This window comes from Ascaphus truei, chromosome 5, assembly GCF_040206685.1.
Source record: "Ascaphus truei isolate aAscTru1 chromosome 5, aAscTru1.hap1, whole genome shotgun sequence".
Lineage (NCBI taxonomy): Eukaryota > Metazoa > Chordata > Amphibia > Anura > Ascaphidae > Ascaphus > Ascaphus truei.
Window position 1 is genome coordinate 145,225,782 of NC_134487.1, and position 23,188 is coordinate 145,248,969.

The window sequence follows — 23,188 nt, forward strand, 5'->3', positions numbered from 1 at the left end:
TAGGCTCTTATGACAAATCTCACAGGGATAAATGATAAATGCTTCCAGAAGTGCTTATTTGTCTATGACTCCCTAGAGTCCCAGATAACAACCCAGCAAATTGTTGGGAAACATCAACAAATAGATTGGATTTAATTATTTTAGAAAGATCCTAGTATATACTTGGAAATGCTAAGGCTTGGGTGATTAACATTAATATGCAATATATTTCCTATGCATTTGTTTAGAAAGTTTTTGATAGGCGAGTTGCATACAGATAAGTAACACTAAAGGTCTCACTGTGACTTTTAGCAGTATGAAGGCACATTAATGACCTCTGTGTATGTGTAAGATGTAAGAGAAGAATGCCCTTTCTAAAGGTCAAGCGAGATTTGAATGCTTTTGTGCTGATAAGCAGATACTGATGGATTGTTTGAATCATTTTTTTTCTCCCCCAAATGTTCCAATTAAATAAATAGGGATCAGCCATAGGAAGTGATGCTAATTTAGTTGACAGACCGCCACTCTCTAGCTGATGCAGTGCAATTTAAGATGAGGGAAAAAAGCTACGGGCTAATATGAAAACATTTTATACTGTACTTCTGTTTGAAGTCAATTTATAACTGCTCCAGTGTTTCAACTCCAATTTAAAATATGTTATTTTTTTAACTTTAATATAAGTCAGGTGTTGTAGATATAGCAGGGTTCCCCCTGGGTCCCCTTACCTCCCATTGTCCGGCGGGTACTGGGAGTGTTGAAGGTGGCGTGCAGCAGAAATAGCGTGGTGTCTGCCGGGCAGGGGAGAGCTGCAGTGGGTGGCGGTGGCAATGGGCTCACCGGAGGCTACGGCGGCTCCCTTTGTAGGGCACCCTCATGATATATATGTGCGTGCATGCACGCGATAGGCATGCGAATGATGGCCATGTAGAGGGAGACTCTGAGCAGGGACTACATGTCTCATGAGCCTTAGGAAAGGTCACCTGTTACACTCCAGCCTCTAGGGCTAGTAGATACTCTGCTGTTATAACCTTTTGCATGATTTTACCCCACCAGCGCTCACAGCAAATGTTAGTGCGCAAGGGCCTTCCCAGCAGAAGTTAGCAAACAGCCATGTGCTGTGCTGTGAGCTGCTGGGTTTTAAAACCATTTTTCCTTTGCACGGTTACAGGGAAACACTGCTATTGAAATACATTTTACAGTAAAAATAAAAAAAAATTCGCCACTTTATAGCTGGTGGGAGATACACAGACATTATTATTAAAAGTACAGTTTTACTGCCATTACTGGGTTGCAGAGCAGACAATCTACATATCCCAATAAGGCTCAGGGGCACCCAGCTGGGCATAATACCTTTATTTACTGGCCTGGTACGGCTTCACCATCACAGCGGTTGCATCCTGACCTCAGGTGATCTGGTGCCAGATACTTGCTATGATTACAGACTGTTAACGGTGGTTTGTACTGCGCTCACTGACTTGACACTGTTAACGGTGGTACATTACATGCAGGACCCACCCAACGTAGAGGCGGAGGCTTCGTGGATACCATAGCTGGATCCGCGGATCCCATCTTCTTCATCTGCGTGCCCGGGTGTGGAAACACCCAGCAGGTACCTCTCCTCATCAAGTGCATCAAAATTACACTGGCCAGTGGGGTAGCGCTGTCTCATACACATGGAATGGTGAATGACTCTGTGGACACCAGGGTGGTTGGGTGCCCAGGGGCACCTTAGTATTTGGGGGTAAACCCAGTGAGGGTAAGGACATATGCAGGGGGAAGCACAGTACAGCCCTGCGAGGCTTGGATGTTTTGGAGTGTGTTCTTATTAGTATGTGCAGTGTGTTTTATTGCATGTGGTCCTGTGCCAGGGTAATTCCACACAGTAGAATTCCATACAGGTGGAGGCGCTACAGATCGTCAACTCAGGTACACCAGGTTCTGTGCAGCTGAGGCACAGGTTTCCTGTGAGCCATAGGTATCGCACCACACCATACACACCGTAGCCACACACCTCCCAGGGGCTGGGGGAAAGTGCGCTACATAGACTTGGTAAAAATTATACGCACATTGAACATTGAGGTCTCATATCCATTCAAAAGATTTTATGAATTGAAAAGCAGATACAGTTTGTTGGAATAATAGCTTTATCAGATTTAATCATACTGGGGAAAAGCTTCATACACCACCTACACCATTTTATGATGATGGAGGGACTAAGTGATTAGAGGCACTGACTGAAAACAATGAAACTGTGGTTGAAGCAGGTAAACCTGGCACCAAAAATTAGATTGTAAACTACAGTATACAAGGCAGGGACACCTTGAGCCTTCAAAATTATGTGTGTGCTCCGTACATAATCAACACTACATGATAAAAACGATTATATATACCATTACACATTTTTTTACAAATAATTGTTCACAAACAATTCATTTAAACATGAAGCTAGATACTGTAGAAACTATCTCTTGATCCTAACCTGAATCTACAAAGGTTGTTAAAGCACTTGCACCACAAACTCTCTTCAAGATCATACAGATGTAGAAATAATCAGCTCTGCAGTCTTCTAAAATCAGTAAGATTATGAGAAAGGATCAACTGGAGGAAATGCACGGATCTTTAATGCTTGCAGGTTTTTTTGGATTCTGATTGGCTCCAGACTCCTCCAAGCCTGAAATAATTCACACTGTAGTACTAGTAGCATTAGTTGAGCTTCCTGCTATAGTATACTCTCTATGGAAATGAGCATCAAGTAAATAATACATTGTAACATATGAAACTGCAGTCAATTTCAATTTTAAGTCACTACAGCAGACACATTTCAATTTCATGATTTAAAAATGAAAGATGCATTTCTGTAGGGCGCCACACAATTCTCATAAATAACTGATTGACTTGAAGAAATGAATCATTTTTCATTGAGTTTGAAACTCTAATCTCCTACTGAACCAGATGCATCTAAATTTATTATGGACAAAATTAGATTTGTTTTACCACTACTATAAAATGGGAAGGTCAGTAAATTTATGCATAAATAATATCCGACACAAGAAAGAGTTTTTTTTATCAAAAACAAGGACAAGATATGTTGGGAAAACAATAGTATATTGAAAGCATGACAGTGTTGAAGTGAAGAAAAAGTAAGTTTATGATTTAGTTAAAAAATGCTGTGTTGGATCGCTTATAGTAGAGTAAATAACTCAACTTTTCTTTTTTTTTACAGTGAACAGTGGTGAATGAGTGACAACTCACAACAATATCACCCACATTCTTGAATTACCACCAACAGGGTCTGGCTGGCAATTTTATGCCTGGGACAACACCAACTAACCATCCCATACACAGATGCACACTACATGTACCCAACACACACCTGTAAGGATTCCACTTGTTCTGTGCCTGGTTTTGCACTCTGGTCTGGGTTCTTCTGGAGCTTACCCTCACTTGGCTATTTTTGCCCATCTTTGATCCTGGCAGCCATCCTATTTAAGGCTGCACTTCATACAGAAGTTGCCAAGCAAGGTTCCTGATCTTGTTGAAGCCCATCTCTATTATTGCATTTTCCCTGTTCCTCTGCCTATGGATTCCCTGTTGCTGACCTCTGCCTGTGACCCGACACTGCATCTTTGCTGCCTGCCTTGATCCTCTGCTTGCAACTTGACTACAGATGCATTATTTTAACAAATCACGGTGCTGTTTTCGTGTGCGCTGCTGTACTCCATGCGGCATGAACTGGCCAATCACTCCAGGTGATTTATCGCGTTTGCTATGTTTGAATTTCATGGATTGTGTGCAATTAAATGCAATGAAATGAATGAATTGTAATGTTTACAGTACGGTGCTACTGTGTCAATTTCAGATGTTTAAAAGCCAGAACACTAAAATGCCATTTTATGCACTCTCCTGCACTCGCGTTTTAAGGCGGTACGGTTGGAAAAAATCCCACGCCATGACATGTGTATTCCTAGGTATACACCGCACGATTTTTTTAAATAATGGCTGCTGCATCTGTATGTTAACTCTAAACAGGACTCTGTCACCTGACTGGTCGGTGAATATATACCCCTACCATAGCTCTGTGTGTCCACTTCCTCATCTGAGATGAACACCCTTATATTTTGCTCGAACCAAAAAAATAGACCCTGCTTAGGTAGCGAGGGCAATTTCTCGCCAAAGACATCTAAGATAAATGTCTCACCCAGCATGACCAACTTTTGAAACTCAAATCCATCTCTCTTCAGGCCATTGACGACCATTTGGCCGTCCTCCTGGTGGGTTATAACCCAGCACTGTCCACATTGGCAGCGCAGCGCATCTGGCACCAGCTCTATCACTTCAGATGCCCAGATGATAGCGGATCCCAGCACCTCTTTAGTATGGAGAAGATCCCGCTACATGTAGAGGATTCCTTAATCAATATTCTATTCAGTTTTAACACCAGCCCTCCTTGTTTTGCACCCACTGGGCCATGGTAGCATATGTCATCTCTTTACTTACGGACGAAGCCTTGAAATGGGCTGGTGCCCTGTGGGAAAGGGAGTTTCTGCATATTAATGATTCTCTGGCTTCTCTGGATAAGAGAGCAAAAAACAAGCATGACCATACTCATAAAACCTCTATTATTTGACTATCTCCATATTTTGAACCTTCTCAAACTGCTCATTTTCCTAAAGAGGAGTCCACACAGTTGGGTAGTACAAAATTACCTGAGCCAAAACAAACTAGGAGATAATCCATGGGTCTGTGCGGCTACTGTTGACTCACTTTGCCCGATACTGCCCTAACACATCACGGAAACTCCAGTACCCAGGGAAATTTGAGGAATATTCTCTGGGCACTTCTACTATTCCTCCACCCTCACAACCTACCCTACAACTCAGGATTGTGTAGATTCTGGAGACAAAAGGGTTTCCATTGACAGTGCCTATGTGGAACACCATTCAATCCCTCTCCGGAGATGAAAGTTTCCGTTTGCTGTGGAGGCCATTGTTGGAAGACCTCTGATACTTGGCACCATCACCCTTTCCCTTGGTGCTAGCCATAGGAATAACAAAAAGAAATGTGCTTAAACAGCGCTAATCCCAATACGATAGTGATAAAATAAACCAGTAATAACAACAATAAAATAAACTGATACAAAAAATGAAGATGGCAGGGCAGCCAGGAATGGACTGGTAGAACCAGCACCAGATGAAGTACAACAAAAACAAATACAAACCAGCACCCAAAATGGTATTAAAATATCCACTGAGTCCAAGATATAGTCCAATCAATGGTGATGTATGATCGGGCTCCACTCAGTAGATCTGTGACATGCAGAAAAATACAAAGAGAAAAATCATCATAGTGTGCATTGTAAACACAATTGACATGAAACAATACTAACTAACAACAGACAACATATAACATGAAACACAGAAGCTGATGACATAAAAAAACTAATTTATTAAGACAGGGATGCCTGTTGCAGCGGATCATCAGGGGTTAAAACCCAAAACCCTACTTACAACAGGACTGGAAAAACAAGCGTTGAACACCAAGCAATGGTGAAATCCTCCGGACGAAGATAGTCCTCTGCAGACACCTGCACAAGTGGGGGGTAGTTGCACACTCCTCCCGCTGGCCGCAAGGATCTCAACAATGGCTCAGCAACACACAGGGACCGCTCCCACACAATCTCCATGTGAGATGATTCACCGTGTGACGCACTTCCGGCTTCTTCCAAGGCGCCGTGACCTCTGACCCTACGCATTTCGTGATAACGTCTCTTCCTCAGGGGTTTTGATAAGAACACCTTGCTTGATGCTAGAAACCATCATCTGCAGCCATTGAAGTAGGGGTTACCATATTCCCAAATGTTAAGGGTACACAGAATTACTAGTGACCTGTTGGACGTGGAAACAGCACTAATTAAAATGGCAGACAGGTTCTGTAATAGGGGCTACTGTATGATGAAAGGGAAATCATACTTGCGCTCGATAAAGCAAGAATAGCACCAAGAGAGGATCTCCTTGCACAAGGAATAAGGTTGAAGCAAGACAATAGGTTCAACATAGTCACTACGTTTAGTACTGCTTCTAATCGCATTCAAAATACATAAGAACTGGCATATCTTACAAAATGATAAGAAAATTTGCAAATACTTTGAGAAACTTTGCTTTTTTGGTATAGAAGAGGACCAAGTGTGGGGGACCGCCTACTGTAACTCAATCGGATCAATGGGAAAGTATTCCAGTCCACACTCATGGTTTTCTTAAACAACTGTAGTGTTAAAATGCCATGGCTGCGTTAATTGCCAGTTTATGGTGGTGGGCAAAAATTCAATCACCCGCATAATGGGAATCCAAACATACAGAACACCTACAAGCTCAAATTGAACCCCCAAAATACCCACAACATATATATAAGCATATAAGTTTCACAGAGGAGTGCTACTGAGCATGGCAATATATATTTAAAACCAGAGACATAACATAAAACACAGACAAAGCTCAGTGCACATCCAGAAAAACTTATATACGGTACAGTGCCTAAATATACATGTATAAATAACTAATAAATAAAATGGTCTTTTAGTTTAACATTTTGGCCAAATTGTTGTAAGCCCTTGAGCCAAACGTCACGGCAGACCACGTTTCAAGGGTCCCTACACTAATATAATTTCTTAATAACCTGTGCATTGCCAGGAAGAATGATTTATAATAAATCTGTCAATATAAGTTGCAAAAGTTCTAAGTCTGATTGAAGCTTTTATTAACCTGTACATTACCAGGAAAAGCACTCTGTAATAGATTTGTCACAATCACACTGCATGCAGGCAAGTTCCCCTGATAGTTGGAGATGCCATGGAGTGAGCTTTTAACCATTTAAATGTGGGAGGGAGTGAGCTTCAATTGGATAGGAGGTTGCCACCCTCCAAAACAGCCAAGACTAGCTGCACAAGAATTATAAAACATACAGAACACCTACAAGCTCAAATTGAACCCCCAAAATACCCACAACATATATATAAGCATATAAGTTTCACAGAGGAGTGCTACTGAGCATGGCAATATATATTTAAAACCAGAGACATAACATAAAACACAGACAAAGCTCAGTGCACATCCAGAAAAACTTATATACGGTACAGTGCCTAAATATACATGTATAAATAACTAATAAATAATTTATTAGTTATTTATACATGTATATTTAGGCACTGTACCGTATATAAGTTTTTCTGGATGTGCACTGAGCTTTGTCTGTGTTTTATGTTATGTCTCTGTTTTTAATGGGAATCCAATTAAGATACGTGATTTTCTTAACTGTGAGTCTAAATTTGTGGTGCACTTTGTCAAATGTCCCTGTGGCCTCTTTTATGTGGGTAAAACGTCGAGAATGCTCAAAGAATGCATAGGAATGCGCCGTTCAAATGTTAGAAAGGCCCTTTTAAGTTCAGATACTGGAGAAGACTTGAAACATCTGCCAGTTGTGAGACATTTCAAGGATAACAGCATAGTCCTGCAACGTTCCGCTGTATGCCGATTGCACAAGCCCTTGTCCCCATGAGGAGTGAGGACAGGAACAAGCTCCTGTTAAAATTAGAGGCCAAAATGATACATAGATTGAACACTATGTCACCCAAGGGCATAAATGAGGACCTCAATCTGAGCTGTTTTCAGTGAACATGTCTTTAAATCTTTTATGCACTGTATGGCTTAATGCTCATCATTATTTATTGTCTATGCTCAGACTGTACTTGATGTGTTGATGCTCACTGTATTTACTTGCATTCTGGGTGGATACTTGGCAGCTCCACTTGAGGACTGAGGCAGTGACATCTGGCTTTTCACTAATATGGGTGTCATGCCTTACCTTCAGTTGTTTGCCTTAATAATAGGGGTTTTCGGGTGGCTACGGCCCACGATGGCTTCTTGTCTTAGCTTTCATGTCTCTTAGTGGGTTATCCTTTGGTGATTTCTGTACCAGCCATATTCAGTTTTTTTTACCTATCACTAATTTCTCTCATTGATGGACACTCAGTTATTTAATGGTTTTCCCCACAGCTATTTATATATCAAGCAGCATCCATGTTACCATTAGCTACCTATCTGATTCTGTGTTCAGGATGTTACATGTGCCCCCACCTTGGTTTTATATATATATATATATATATATATATATATATATATATATATATATATATATATATATATATATATGTAGAGGTATCAGTACCGTGTTAGCCGAGCTTCAATAATCAAAAAATAAATAGATGATACCGTTCTGTGGCTAACGAAATGCTTTTATTTGTGCGAGCTTTCGAGATACACTGATCTCTTCTTCCGGCGATGTTACAATGAATGAAGCAAGGATAACTTAAAAACAGTGTCTCTTGGAATGTTATCTGTGCTTGTCCATCCCCCGGTGTGGATGTGTTTTATGGTCATTGTAACATCGCCGGAAGAAGAGATCAGTGTATCTCGAAAGCTCGCACAAATAAAAGCATTTCGTTAGCCACAGAACGGTATCATCTATTTATTTTTTGATTTTATATATATATATATATATATATATATATATATATATATATATATATATATATATATATATATATATATATATATATATATATATATATATATATATATATATATATATATATATATATATATATACCATAATACTGAGTTAAGTTATGGTGAGTAAAAAAAAGTGACAAAAACCCTCCACAGGAAAGCAAATATGCAAATACAACTGTATGCTCATCTGCATGTCTTAGGCAGGTCTGCAACCCCATCTTTCACCATTATCACCCAGCATACAGCACTTACACTGCAGCAAGGGATTCTGGGAAATGACATGCAAATGAGCACACAGTGCCACATTTTGCCTCAAAAACCATTTTTAACATGGTTCCCTATAGGCTTAAGCTTGCTGCATGGTCACAGCTTTGATCACAGCCAGGGTTAAGGTGCATACCCAGAAAACCACCCACAGACAGCTGTTTCGACCTTAATGGGTCTCATCAGTGTGGGGTTGATTAACTGTGTATGCAAAGAGGCTATTGGATGGCTAATACCATTGCTGCAGTGTAAGTGCTGTATGCTGGGTGATAATGGTGAAAGGTGGGGTTGCAGACCTGCCTAAGACATGCAGATGAGCATACAGTTGTATTTGCATATATATATTGTGACATAGTCCAAAGATGTTAGGCAGCTTTCTGCCCCATTTTAGAGCAGAAAGTGCAGGAATAGTTACAAATGATCCGTTCCACAGCTTCCCATTACCTCAGGCAGCTGGATGGAAAATCCAGACCACAGATTACAATGGCTCTAGTTCTCCCTCACCTGCTCTTCTAATCACATGCACAGGTATTTAGAGCAGAGAGGTTTTGCATTTCACTCTCTCTCCTTGGAGCCTGGGGGCTGGGGGTGTCGCTACTCTCCTGCATCCAGTATCGAGGTTGACGGCCTCTCCACGTATGACAGTACCAGAGGATTTGCCTGGACACCACGAACAGATAAGACAAAACAAATGATTACTGCTGTTGCTAAAAGACTGTGCTGTATCTTGTGTCCCTAAATGAGAGAGCATTGTTTTGAGCTGGGGAACCAGTTTAGTTGGCCAGCAGCTGTTAGAGAGACTGATTCTGATGTGTAGTTAGATCCCTGAAAGGGATAGGATTTGCTTATATGATTTTGGTTTTATTTCTTGAAATAACAGTGTGGGAAATATTGTAACACTGAAATGTGTGAACTGCTGAATGAAAGTATCTGAGTACCTCTAACCTACACATGTTAAAGCTGCAGTACCTTACTTGGATGAAAATAAAGCAGGCAGAAGCCTGAGTTAAGCAGCATAATACTTTGCATGATCCTGTTTGTTGTATAATTAACCCTAGAAGACTGTGTCGGGAAGAACCCAGACAGACGTCAGCACTACAAAAGAGGGGCGTTTGTCACATATGGTGGAGAATGCGGGTCGACACTAAAAAGTCTGTGGGTTTGCAAATAAATGCGGGGGTTTAAAATGGCCGCCGAGCTGAACTAAAGTACAGATGCTATGAGTGAAGTCTGTCCCAATGTGTATATCAGTTGTGCTTCTAGCATACACAGAGAATGTGCGAAGTGTGGATGCAATAGCACCCTGAACCCAAACAGAAAACCAAAATGTTTTGCTGAAGAAGAAAAAAAAAAAATTGCATCTAGCAAGTGCTGTTTGTAAAGCTAATGCATTTTGCTGAAGTGAGTGAATTTGCAGCTAGCAAGTGCTGTATGCAAGTTGCTGAAGGGAGTGAAATTGCAGCTAGCAAATTGTTCCTGCCGGGTTTCTAAAATGGCCGACGTGAAATGTTTATTTTGTAATGTACATAATCATGAAAAACAGTGTCCCTTCAGGCCATACGATGATGATGATGATGATGACGACTCGTATGTGGCCCCTGGAGGAGAGCCGTACCCACAGATGAATTTAGTATGCTGGACCTGTCATAAAGTAGGTCACATGGAAGATGTGTGCCCCAAAATTTTCAAAGACAAACAGCTGCAAAAGCAAGCAACGCCCTATGTGTGCAAGCAAGATGTGGAAGCTGATACCAGTGAGCGTGTGCCCAGTACCACTGATATCTCTGGAGCTAATAAAGCAAAAAGAAAGAAGAAGAAAAAGAAAACTGTCCCTCAAGTCACAGGGGAAGTGACCGAGCCACTTGAACCTGCGCTGTCAGGACATGCGTCAGAAAGGCGCCGAGATGTGCTGCAGACCGGAGTGATCGGCAGAATTGTCACGGGAACAGTGGCAAAGGAAAAGGAGGAGCAGAGGGAAGCTGAATCCTTGAACCAGGATAAAGAGGCTTTGGTTTCTGCACTCCAAGCTGCCCGCCATAATTATGAAGTCCTGTGGCAGGATTTGGTGAAGGAGCGAGAATGTTGGAAGAAGGAGCAAGAATCTAACAATAAGGTGCGAGAAGCGAACGCCGAGTTACAGAGGTGTATACTTCCAGCTTTACAAGAGCACGAGGCTTTGAAGAAAACAGAGTCTCTCTTACGGAGTGAGCTGGAAGAGGTGACGACTAGTCTGGAAAAGGCCAACACCGTAATTGTCACCATGGATGAAAAACAGATTAAGTCTGACAAATTGATTGCTATCCTAAAACAGAAATACGGGAAGGCTCTACAAGAGGTTCATGCGCTCAGCACAGAGGTGCAACACTTGCGCCTGGAGGGCCACGGTCTGAACACAGAGCTGGGAATGTTGAAGCAAACCCATGAGATTGCCCTAAGTGAGTTAGAGACTGTAAAGCAAGAAAATGAGACTCTGAAATTGGAAAATTCAGATTTGACTGACCAAGCAGAAAAAATAAAGAAACAGTTGACTCAGGAAAAATTAGAAGTGCAGGAAGCACTGATGCACACTCAGAGCCAGCACCAGGAAGAAATGGACGCTCTGAGAACAGAATTGCGAGATGTATGCACAAAACAGAATTCTCTCGTGGAGGAACTTAACATTTTGAAAAAGGAGAAAAGCATTATAATAATTCAGAAGCACTGCAAAGCTCTTATCCAAGGAAGAAGGGAAAGAGAAAATTATCAGCGTAAACGCGCCGCAACTATCATCCTACAGGCTGCCTACAGAGGGATGAAAATTCGTGTGTTCAATCACCGGAATAAAGCAGCCTGTGTTCTTCAATCATTCTACCGTGCCCGCATGGTACGAAACAGGTTCCTCATTATGAAAGGAGCAACTATAAAAATCCAGTCTCTGACTAGGATGACACAGAACAGGATTCGCTATCAAACCCTGAGAAATGCGTCACTGGTTATCCAGCGGTACTTCCGCCTGAATAAATGTAGACCTCAGGAAAGAGAGGTCCAAGACTACATGCCTGCCGGCTGCAAAGGTAAAATGCCACAGGGTACAGCCAGAGTTAGTGAGAGCCCCATCAAGGTGAAGGTGCTCCAGGTAATCAGTGCTTCATCTTCTAAATACCATATAATTGCCCCAAAGGAAAAATCCCAAATCTCTGTGAGTGATGGTCATGAGAAAATACATGGCAGTAAGAAGTACCATAAAGGTTCAAAGGTCGCAAATCAAAAGCGACGAAGGTCAACGCTGGCCTTGAATTTTTCCGGATCTCGCCACTCTGGGCCACAATATAAAGACAAAGACTATCCGGGCCCAGAGTTCCGTCAGAAGCTAAAGAAACAGTCCAGTCATTTGCAGTTTGCAGCGGCCTATGAAATAAAGTCAGGAAATGTAATGGACTGGAAGTCAAAGAAAAAAAAAAAAATGTGTTTGGGGAATTGACCGATTTTTTTTTGTTATTACACGTGTGGACTATGTCACGGACACTTAACTATGCAAATAAGCTATTGTAGTTAAGGTATATTAGGCCTCTAGAATAAGCATTTTGTCAAGGGTACAGTGTTATATTGGTTCTCTGTGTTGAAAATGTAGCTAAACTACAAATTAATATACAGGGTTGATGGACCTTTCAGTTGGTAAATTATATAATGAAGTTCATATTCGTGTCATGTGAATACTTAATGTTGTACTGAGGAGTTAGCTCAAGTATTTCAGGTAGGACGCTCACCCCAGTGAGGTCCATGGCCGCTCACCCCAGTAGGTGTGAGCTGGGGAGGGGGATATGTGACATAGGGCCTCATGCAGTAAGCGTCGATTATGTGAAATCGGCAATCTTACCGATTAGTCATGTTATTGGCGTTTTTTCCTCTCCGTATGCAGTAAGTGCCGAATACATTCAAAATCAACCCGAAAACAAATCCGCCCACTCTCACGATGATTAGCCGATCACACACAGGTGTATCGGCGTGCGTGGCGGGGTGCTGTTAGGTTGCCCAATCACAAATCTTGCTGAATCAGGCGAAACAAGCATGTTTTGGATTGCGCGCCATATTTAAAGGCAACGTGTACTGCTATTCATTCTCTGTGTTGTTGGGAGTGAGAGAGAGAGAGACGCACAGAGCTGGCTGTTTGAACATTTGCATATTGACTGAGAGACTTGTTGTGTATTGGGTGAGCTTTGTCCATTGTTGTTTTGTTTACATATTTGTCTTGTTTTATATGTGGAAGTGTTTCGTGTGATTGCCTGTACATTTCTTGTCTGTTTTTTGTGAGTGCTGGAAGTATGCCCGCAAAGTGTGGGAAGAGTGATGCTGGTGGGAGTGGGAGTGCTACTCGTGGGAGTACGCATCGGAGTGAACGTACTGTTCAGGGGAGTGATGTTGCTGAGAGTGAGAGTGGTGTTGCAGGGAGTGGGAGTGCTGGTGCTGCGAGTGGTGTTGCTGGGAGTGGGAGTGCTGTTGCTGGGAGTGGGAGTGCTGTTGCTGGGAGTGGGAGTGCTGGTGCTGGGAGTGGGAGTGCTGTTGCTGGGAGTGGGAGTGCTGGTGCTGGGAGTGGGAGTGCTGGTGCTGGGAGTGCTGGTGCTAGGAGTGTGAGTGCTGGTGCTAGGAGTGGGAGTGCTGGTGCTAGGAGTGGGAGTGCTGGTGCTGGGAGTGCTGCTGGTGGCGCAGTTGCTGATGGGGTGGATGGTGGTGGCGTGCTTGCTGGTGGCCAGCTTTTGGAGGCTCTTCCATTGGAAGAAGGAGAGTCCAGTCAGCACCAGCCAAGCTCTGACCCTAAACCTGCTCGGAAGAAACGTGTGGAGAAGCCACGTAATCCTCGCTCAATGACCAGGAAAATACAGCTCTTGTCACTGGCATTCTGGAGCACTATGACAGTATCTATGGACATTTACTAGGTAAGTGTACATTTACATTTATTATTCAAATACATGTGATCCTAGGTCATCTGAGTTTTGTTCATATGCAAATATGGCTTCACAATATCTTTCTATGTTAATTAGTCTGGAAACACAGCTTTTTATCATGCCTTACAAGGACAACTAAACACAGGCGGTCAATTTGCCATAACTGCATACAATATGAATGCAACCTTGCTTCCATGTATAGGTTTAGTAGTGAATGCTCATGTGCTTCACATATTACACATAAAACAGCATGTTTGCTATCTCTTGGAACAGCTAGCAGTGTAGGAAACTGGTGCTTATATTATTATTAATTTACCTTATATATTTTATATGTTTTTCAAGGGCGGACAAGTTCAGCAAGCAGAAAAGAAATGTGGGACACAATAGTCATTGGTGTCAATGCGTGTGGGAATCATGTGAGGGACAAGCGGAATTGTCACAAGAGATTTGATGATATTAGGTCCAAATTGAAAAAGAAAATACAACACCAACGCGTGCATGCTACTGGCACTGGAGGTGGGCCCACACCACAACGTCTCATATTAAGTCCATTGGAGGAGCTGCTTCGGGCAAAATTACTTCCCGTCGTCGTGGAAGGCTTACCTGGTGACCGTGATATAGGAATTTACCCCTCACAATTTCCACCAGGTGAGAAATATTACTGTACTAGGCGTGTCGTTGGTTACAGTTATTTTGCATAGTTACACTGCTTTTCATACTGTCTTCACAATATAAGCATACCTGCATCTATATATGTATATGTCTGATTCTGTATATATATATATCTCAAAATAGACATATATGTTGTAGTCCTACTAAAAGCAGTAACTAATATAGCACGTGCCATTGCGTGCTCATTTACATGTGAATTCCCAAAATGCATTGCTGCAGTGGAAGCAATTGATGGTGGGCGAAGATGGGGAACAACAGGGTAGTACACATGTGTAACACATGTTAATGAGAAATTATTACTAGCTACAGGTACAGAACAGAAATATGTATAATATTATTGTGTATTTTATTTATTTTACTCCGACAAACATGACATTACTGCCTATTTTAAGCATGCATCAAATATATTGCATGCAACGGCCTACAAACATCACTTGCACTAACACATCTATAGTTGTTTATGAAAAGGTCCATTTTTGCTTTAACTCATATACAGACAGCATAATGAGGCACACGTATCATATTTTATGTCATTGTTTTCATAACTTAAAAACTGCACACGACTATTTAGCTCATCTACCATTGTGTTAAAGCAGCTGCAATTAATATCTCATCACAGCATACACTTCAACAGAGGGGGTGGGGTTCAGCACACACACTAATTACAGCCTCATTTGAGGGTCAACTTAGTTCACACCATTTTCACCTGTTTCAAGTAATTGAAAGGTGTGGCTGATTAGGCTTTTTGGGGAAGGGAATACCGTTCTTACAACCTCACTAGCACAACTGAAGTTAATCACACTCATTTGAAAGCTTCACTTTAGCTACTAAATGCCCCAACAACTCATTACTTATCAAACCGTACGTCACACATTAGTTCACTCATATCTATAGTTGAACTACTATCAACGACACATTATCACACACTGCATGTGTTGTCTTGTTTAGTCACAGCCACATTCATGTGTGCCACATCTTATATTAATGTACCACACATATCCTCTACCAAAAACAACACTTTTTGCAATATGACCACCTTCATGATAACCATTGTGAATGGTCATCTCATGATAGTTATGTACATTATGATACTGATATCACTACACAACATATGATTTTTATGTACAAATTTAATGTATTTTTCCTAACGCATTACTGCAGAACCATAGTATGTTGTATGTTAGGGAACTCAAAACTTCTAAGTACACAGGCATGTACATTGTTATTACAACTATTTATGTTCACTTTCACACACACATTTTGGGTTAAGGAAATGATGCTGTTAGGTACTCATAAATACAGAACATACAATAACTGTTTGTTCAATATTTACACATGTAAATGTAAAACTTATGTTATTGTTATATATAGTTGCCCCTGAAGGACATGTGTCACCTGAGACTGAACAAGTGTCTTCACCTGGGTCAGCCAGCTCAACACACCTAGAAGGTGAGTGTATCAGTTGGTGACCATATAATATGTGCTCTTCTATATGTTATGTTGTCATGTTCATTATTTGTTTTGCACATCTTCTTTAAATAGGATTACTTAGTGTCAGTGAAAATGAAGTGTAAGGCAACTTGTATTGTGTTGGTGATGTTAACTATCATGTAGGAGTTGTGAGTTTACAGCAAGTTTTCATTCACTCATATTTCATACTGAGTCCAAACATTATTCTTAAGTCAAGGTAGTTTTTAATGTGAGGTTATAAAACGTATGGAAACATGTTAGTTGTTACTTATGACACAGTACAATTACATAGTAACACAGCAGAGATTAACATGACATTTAATAATTTGTACATTTATTTGTAGAACATGATGAAGAGGATTATGATGATGATGATGATGACGCCACCGCCATAGACACACAAATAGAAGCAAGTGACCATGAAGACGTTCCAATTGAAACTGTTTTACCGGCAAATCGTCCAGCAAATACGACATACGATGCAATTGTAGCTTCTGAGGGAAAAATTGTGGAAGCAGAAAATCGTCGCCATTCTGACTTCATGACAGTGCTGGAAAGGATGATTGCACTGCAGGAAGAAACAGTTTCACAATTGGCACATCTCCACAGAGTCTTCATTGAAGTGCCGAAACAGTTGCAAAAAATCAACACCTCATTCGAAGCATTAGTTGTTCAGCAAACACAAGCTAATTACTGGAGAATGACTAATGTACCACAATTCAACACCTCCCAGCCAGGATCTGTTCATGCAGGTCAGTTTTCACCACATTCATCTGATATTCATTCACCAGGCCCAAATGTTACCGGTCAAGTAGCAGACATTGCTGTGCAGGTTCCTGATGACATCCTACCGCTGCCATCTGTACAAATTCAGCAGCAGACACCTACAAAGGAGCCCACAAAAACAAAACACAAGCAGTTACTACTGACCAGTTTTTGGTCAAAAACAACAAAAGACACACATGAAACAGACCAACCATCACTTGTGCAGTGTCTACCAACTAGCTCACATGTGTCAGTGGGCACAAGCCCTGTCCGTGAACAGTCACTACCCAAAAGCCCTGTAGGTGAGTCACTGGCCAAAAGCCCTGTAGGTGAATCGCTGCCCAAAAGCCCTGTAGGTGAATCACTGCCCAAAAGCCCTGTAGGTGAATCATTGCCCACAAGCCCTGTAGGTGAATCACTGCCCAAAAGCCCTGTAGGTGAGTCACTGGCCACAAGCCCCGTAGGTGAACAGTTACTGCCCAAAAGCCCTGTAGGTGAGTCACTGGCCACAAGCCCTGCCCGTGAAGTGCCAGAGGCCAGTCAAAGTGGCTCTGTTGTGCCTAAAGTTGGTGGCAAAAGAAAAAGGAAAATTCAAGAGACAACAAGCAGGCCTGTTACTCGCTCGCAAAAGGAACAAAAAAAATAAATGTTATAATTCAGAAAATATGTCTTTGGCCTTGTTTTGTTGACTTCAGATTATCTAATTACTATTGTATGTATGCTGAAGACTGTGTTGTTTCCAAACTTTCAAGTATGTTCTTGTACACGTGAAGTTTTGGAAATGTTAACACTCCTAATTAATGAATAGTGTTATAAATATTTATGTTTTAATCGTCTGTTCAGTAATGGTCCACCAGGAGCCAGTTGCTAAGTTTAGAGAAGCTGCCATTGACTTAGCAGCAAAACATTGCATTTGGGTGTGTTAATTGATGTAATCATTGCATGTGCATATTATTTTCATGCAATTATAAAAGCACCTATTTAACTGCAAACATCTTTCTTGTACGTGTACAGCAGGATTTTGTGTTAAATATTACTTACCTTTGCTGGCCATTGTAATGTTGTCCTTTAATCATTTATGTGTTCTTGTTTCAAGAACATCTCTGAATTGATACTAATATATATGTAGTATGTATTGATATATGCACACACACACACACAGACACACACTGTGTGTGTGTGTGTGTGTGTGTGTGTGTGTGTGTGTGTGTGTGTGTGTGTGTGTGTGTGTGTGTGTGTGTGTGTGTGTGTGTGTGTGTGTGTGTGTGTGTGTGTGTGTGTGTGTGTGTGTGTGTGTGTGTATATATATAGTGCTATCTAAACTGGTATAGATGTATTTACAAAAAACATACACTTCATGCTTCCTTGTGAAAACACAGTATTTTAATAATACAGGCCTAATGTTTGACAACTATACTAAGTGTGAGCCTCTAACATTATTGGGCGCAAACAAATGTTTATTACTTAATTCACTCATGTTTATCACCATTTAAATAGGTTTCATACAAGGCCTACTTACTGCCATCAATATGGTGTGTGTACTCCAGCAATATTAAAAAAAAAAAAAAAAATTACTTTTTTATATATATATATATATATATAATATATATATATAAAAAAAAAAAAAAAATAATATTTTATTATATATAATATATAATATATATATATATATATATATATATATATATATATATATATACATATACATATACACATACACATACACATACACATACACACAATATACATATAGTACAATATACACTTTATATATATATATATTTATGAGATAGATATATTTATATATATATAGATACACACGTATTTAAACTCATGCAGACAGGGACTTAACCAGACTTTCAAATACACACAGAAATGTATGTGGGAAAAAAACATTTCATTTTGCAGTGGTGTGTATTTACTGATATGGCTGTCTAAGCACTATTTTCACACAGTGCTCTTTGTTATTTTGCAAGAAAACTCAATGTTACTGAATGAAAAGTGTACTAATGTTTTCAAAAACGAGATAAAAAAAGGATACATGTTTGTCCCACATGCGGCTATCACTAACCACAAATGTTCAAGCAATTATAACTAGAAATCCAATTGGCGTTTGAAATAAGGAGTTACAGTTTATACTTTTGTTGACCTTGAAAAGGAAACACAGCAATTTGTTAGCCACTGAGCAGTTTCATTTTGATGAGCAAAGAACAGATACCTGCACACATCTTTTGTGCTACTCTGCAATGGCTGATGAATTGGTGACAATTATGAATCCGAATTTAGGTTATAAATACATGATTTCAGAAGCTATTTTATCAACTTGCGGACATCAAGCAAGCACACGCCAAATCTATGATTTGATTCGAGCAAAATATCCTTATTACCAAAACCGTCGGCATGCGCGCAATTTTAATTCATCAATAAGATTCACTTTATCAACAAATGACTTTTTTGAACGTGTGCAGGATAAGCTAGAACACAACTATGGTTTCTGGAAGATTGCCAAAGAAAAACATTTCACCGTGAAAGAAGGCACATATATTGTGGTTAAAGGCATATTTATTCCTAATGCCAATAGCAATGGATCCGCTACTACTGTTCCGTGTGAATCGATAGCTGCTGCAATATCTGCACCCTCCATTCCTGAAACCCACATTGTACATGAACATAACTACTATGATTCTGTACCAAGCCTTTCAGCTGAAAATGCATTGGAATGGGTACCCGAAGAAATGAACCTACCTCCCGACCAATTGTTTGAAGAAAGCAGTGGCGATTCCTATGAGCGCTTCATGGAGGAGATGTGTTTCATACTGGATTCAGCGTTTGGGTCAAGCGTGGATGAAAATGCCTTGCATTTCTGGAGTGACCAGTTGCAGGCAGACGAAGAGTTAATTCTAGAAGAATGGTAAATATAACAATCGTTATGCGTTGACTCTGCGTTTACATTTTTTTTTTTGTCTAACCACCATTTTCCCTTTCAATGCGTGGATACAGCGTAACATAGCAGACTGCATAACATGTAGCGATCACAAATAAATTGTTTCCGAATACAATATAGTAGAACCTGAAAGAGTAGTACACATTGCTGACGGAATAAATATACGTACTTTCCTATCACTTTAAACATATTAGCAAAATTTTACCATAACTCTAACACATACCTGTTTTGTTATCATGCTACATCTACAACATTTAAAAGCGGGTCCACCACGTATGACGTGGGACCCTTGTCATGGCCCAAGGCGTCCTTAAAAAGGATTACGGATGTAAGTCCCGCCCCCAAGCGACGTGCGCGCCTCAAAGCCTATTGGCTGTCATGTTTTGTTATAGTAACGGTAACTGCAGTGTGTCATACAGTGGGGGCGTACACTGGGCGTTAGCCGAATGTTAATTGAGTGGGAGGAGTGTTAGCGTGCGTTTCACGCTGGTTTAACATGACGTCACACGTATTGCATTTGCGCATTGTGTTATCGGCCGTCCTTTCTGTCCAAACACGTCTGTTTAAAAAGAATACAGATGTACTCGTTTAGAACGAATGTAGTTTCGTATTCATTGTATTTGAAATAAAGATTGTATGTTTAATCATATTTTCAACCTCTATTGAACGCACAACGTACGCTTTATTTTGCGCATGCGCAAACAGTTAGTGCAGCCAAGCCTGAAGTGCGTGCGCACACTAAGATGTGCGCGCACATTTTTCAGTATACAGGCAACGTTCACATCATATACATAGTTATGCCTGCTACAAATTTAAGGAAACATTACATACTGCTGCGGCCAAGTTTATTCGAGCATTTGCCCGTTCTTGGCCGCAGCAGTAGCCTGGCGCGCGCCCGAGAGTGACGGGCGCGCGCCGAAGCAGCGGAAGAGCGCCCTCCGATCGGGGCGCTCTCCCTACCGCTGCCGGGTCCGCCGGGTCCCCCGGAACCCCCTGCCGCTGTCCCGCGATCGCGGGACACCAGGGCTCCCTCGGGGAGCCCCTGGACGCGCGTGCAGGGGGCGCACGCTCCCGAAGACGCGTGACCGCGCATCTATGACGCGCGGCACGCCGAGGGGCGGCCACTAGCAAGCCGGGAAATCTCCCGGCTTGCGGATCTGGCCACAGAGTGATAAAGCGTGTCGGTAGTGTTCTGATGTACACTTGTACTTCTAAAATATAAGTGAGTGACGTGTGTATGTACACAATCATATAGAGCTGTGTAACGCGTTGTCACGGATACATATATAGTAAGGTGCCATCTTTGACCATCATGTGTTTGCTGTATTTCAGAGATGTCGGGGAAGATACAATCGGATCAATGTATGATTTCAGAAGAGTCTACCTTTATATGAGATGATTGTGAGGAGGAGCCACCGACTACTATACTACATATGGAACTAATTTTATATTGCTTGCAGCGCTTATTAACAAACAATTAAAAATGTGATACACTTATGCCTATATTGCATAAGCACTTAATTAACATAATGATGTTGCAAAATAGTGCCTCATGAATTTTTATTGAGTGTTCTTTAATGACTACTATCATTTTATGGCATGGTGTGTTTTATATATAACAACCATTCCCACTCTGCTAACACATTTGTGTATTCTATTGTGTAATGGAACGTATGACTGTCGAAACTATGTAACAATAATAATAAGAATAATAAGAATAATAAGAATAATTATAATATGAGCATGTTCATGTATAGCGCTGCTAGTTGTACACAGCGCTTTACAGACACATTTTTCAGGCTCAGGTCCCTGGCCCGTGGAACTTACAATTTATTTTTGGCCGCCTGAGGCACAGGGAGATAAAGTGATTTGGCCAAGATCACAAGGAGCCGACACCGGGAATTGAACCAGACTCCCCTGCTTCAAACTCTCAGTGCCAGTGTGTGTCTTTACTCACTGAGCCACTCCTTCTCCCAATGTAAAGGACACTTACAACCAACTAGCCCTTTATTGTTAAAAATCTCTTGTTACATGGGTATGTTGATAAAATGGTTTGGGACTGTAGCAATTAATGTTATTGGCCAGATGTTGTGGTCCCCTACAATGCATGATGTTCTGAATATGACATCAACATCATGTAATGAAGTACGTTTCTGTGTATATTTCATTAACCTAACTAACTATAGTTTACTGTGTTTATTAAACTTTCTAAAAATACATCGTATAGTCAATATGATGATATAAGCTACCATAATAAAGCTGGTGTTATCATTTGTCGGTGTTATACATGGATCCTACACAAATTGATACAGACACAAACAGTTGTCTTAAAAAGTGTGTCTATGCTAATGTGCACGTGATTGACGTTACAATTGTGAGAATACTTGATAATTATCATCATGATAATGATGAAGTGACGTGAATTATATTGCAAAAATATTACCAACATTGTCATATAGGTAAATTAGAAATGCTAAATGACAGTAACATTTGCAACAAAATAGTGTTTTCTGTTCACAGTTTTACACTTGGTACATGTAGGACACATCCACACACGTGTGACTTATACATACACATGTCACAAATTTAAATTAATGTTGACTATTAATTCCTAGCATTAAAAAACACCTACATTGCTAAATATAAGATGTAGTACGCATTGTTGTGATTACAGGCATTCATGCATGGAGTGTTATGATCAGTCAATTTCATCCGTGATGAATGAGCTCCCGTAAGTAAACAAATAAGTACAGTTATCCCCTTTTCTCCAAACAGCTCTATATTACATGAATGGAATTTATAAGGAAACATACATAAAATGTGATAAAATGTGAGTAATCATTTTCTAATACAATGCACATGAAAGCTCAAGAGTAGCTAAATGCATATACATGATACAGAAAGTACATGTATGTTACATTTGTCTTTAAAACAATATGTTGTGTTTTTACTTCAAATAATTATAGGAAGATTGAGGTAGGCACATCTTATGAGAGATGTCAGCAAATATACATACCATGATCAGTCATACTGGAGATATACCTATAATGCAAAGGAACAATATATAAATTGCAAACATTGACATGCCATCTTCAGTACCGTAAACAACACAGCAAAGTGTGTATTTGGTGTTAAATGTGCAACACCATGTATATTTAATCACATTCAAAATGTAAATGAGCCTGGTGTACACATCATATGGATGTACATGTTACACTGCACCAATAACATTGTATGTAAGCATACTAGAAGCATGAATGAGTATGGGCATAATATGTGTATTGTGTTAGCATAAGGAACAACACAATGCTAAAATATTAGTGCTTTGTTACCCCAGTTGTATTCACATACACACAACTAAAGTACAATTGAAGAGGGATTATATAACCTGTGCAACAATAACATACCGGTGCCACATCCCTTTGTGCACACAGCAGAGAAAAGAAAGGTGTGCAACCCATATTCATCTGTGTCCTAACAGAAGGTTATATAAAAAAACATTATTGTTAAGATAACATAATGTAAGTATAAAAGTAGAACTTGGAACATATATGTTTTTACTTACAAGAAAAAAATGAATTGATGAGATTCTGGCGTGTCTGGCCACC

General features: G+C 40.5%; 1 protein-coding gene across 1 annotated transcript in view; it reads left to right on the forward strand.

The window, feature by feature from the left end:
- LOC142494684 (uncharacterized) overlaps positions 1-23,188 on the forward strand; it is a 44,617-nt gene that overhangs the window by 16,964 nt on the left and 4,465 nt on the right. The window contains exons 2-3 of the mRNA XM_075599117.1: positions 15,773-15,850; positions 16,216-17,073. Of these exons, the coding sequence (XP_075455232.1) occupies positions 15,773-15,850; positions 16,216-17,073 (936 nt within the window). The remainder of the gene's footprint in view (positions 1-15,772; positions 15,851-16,215; positions 17,074-23,188) is intronic.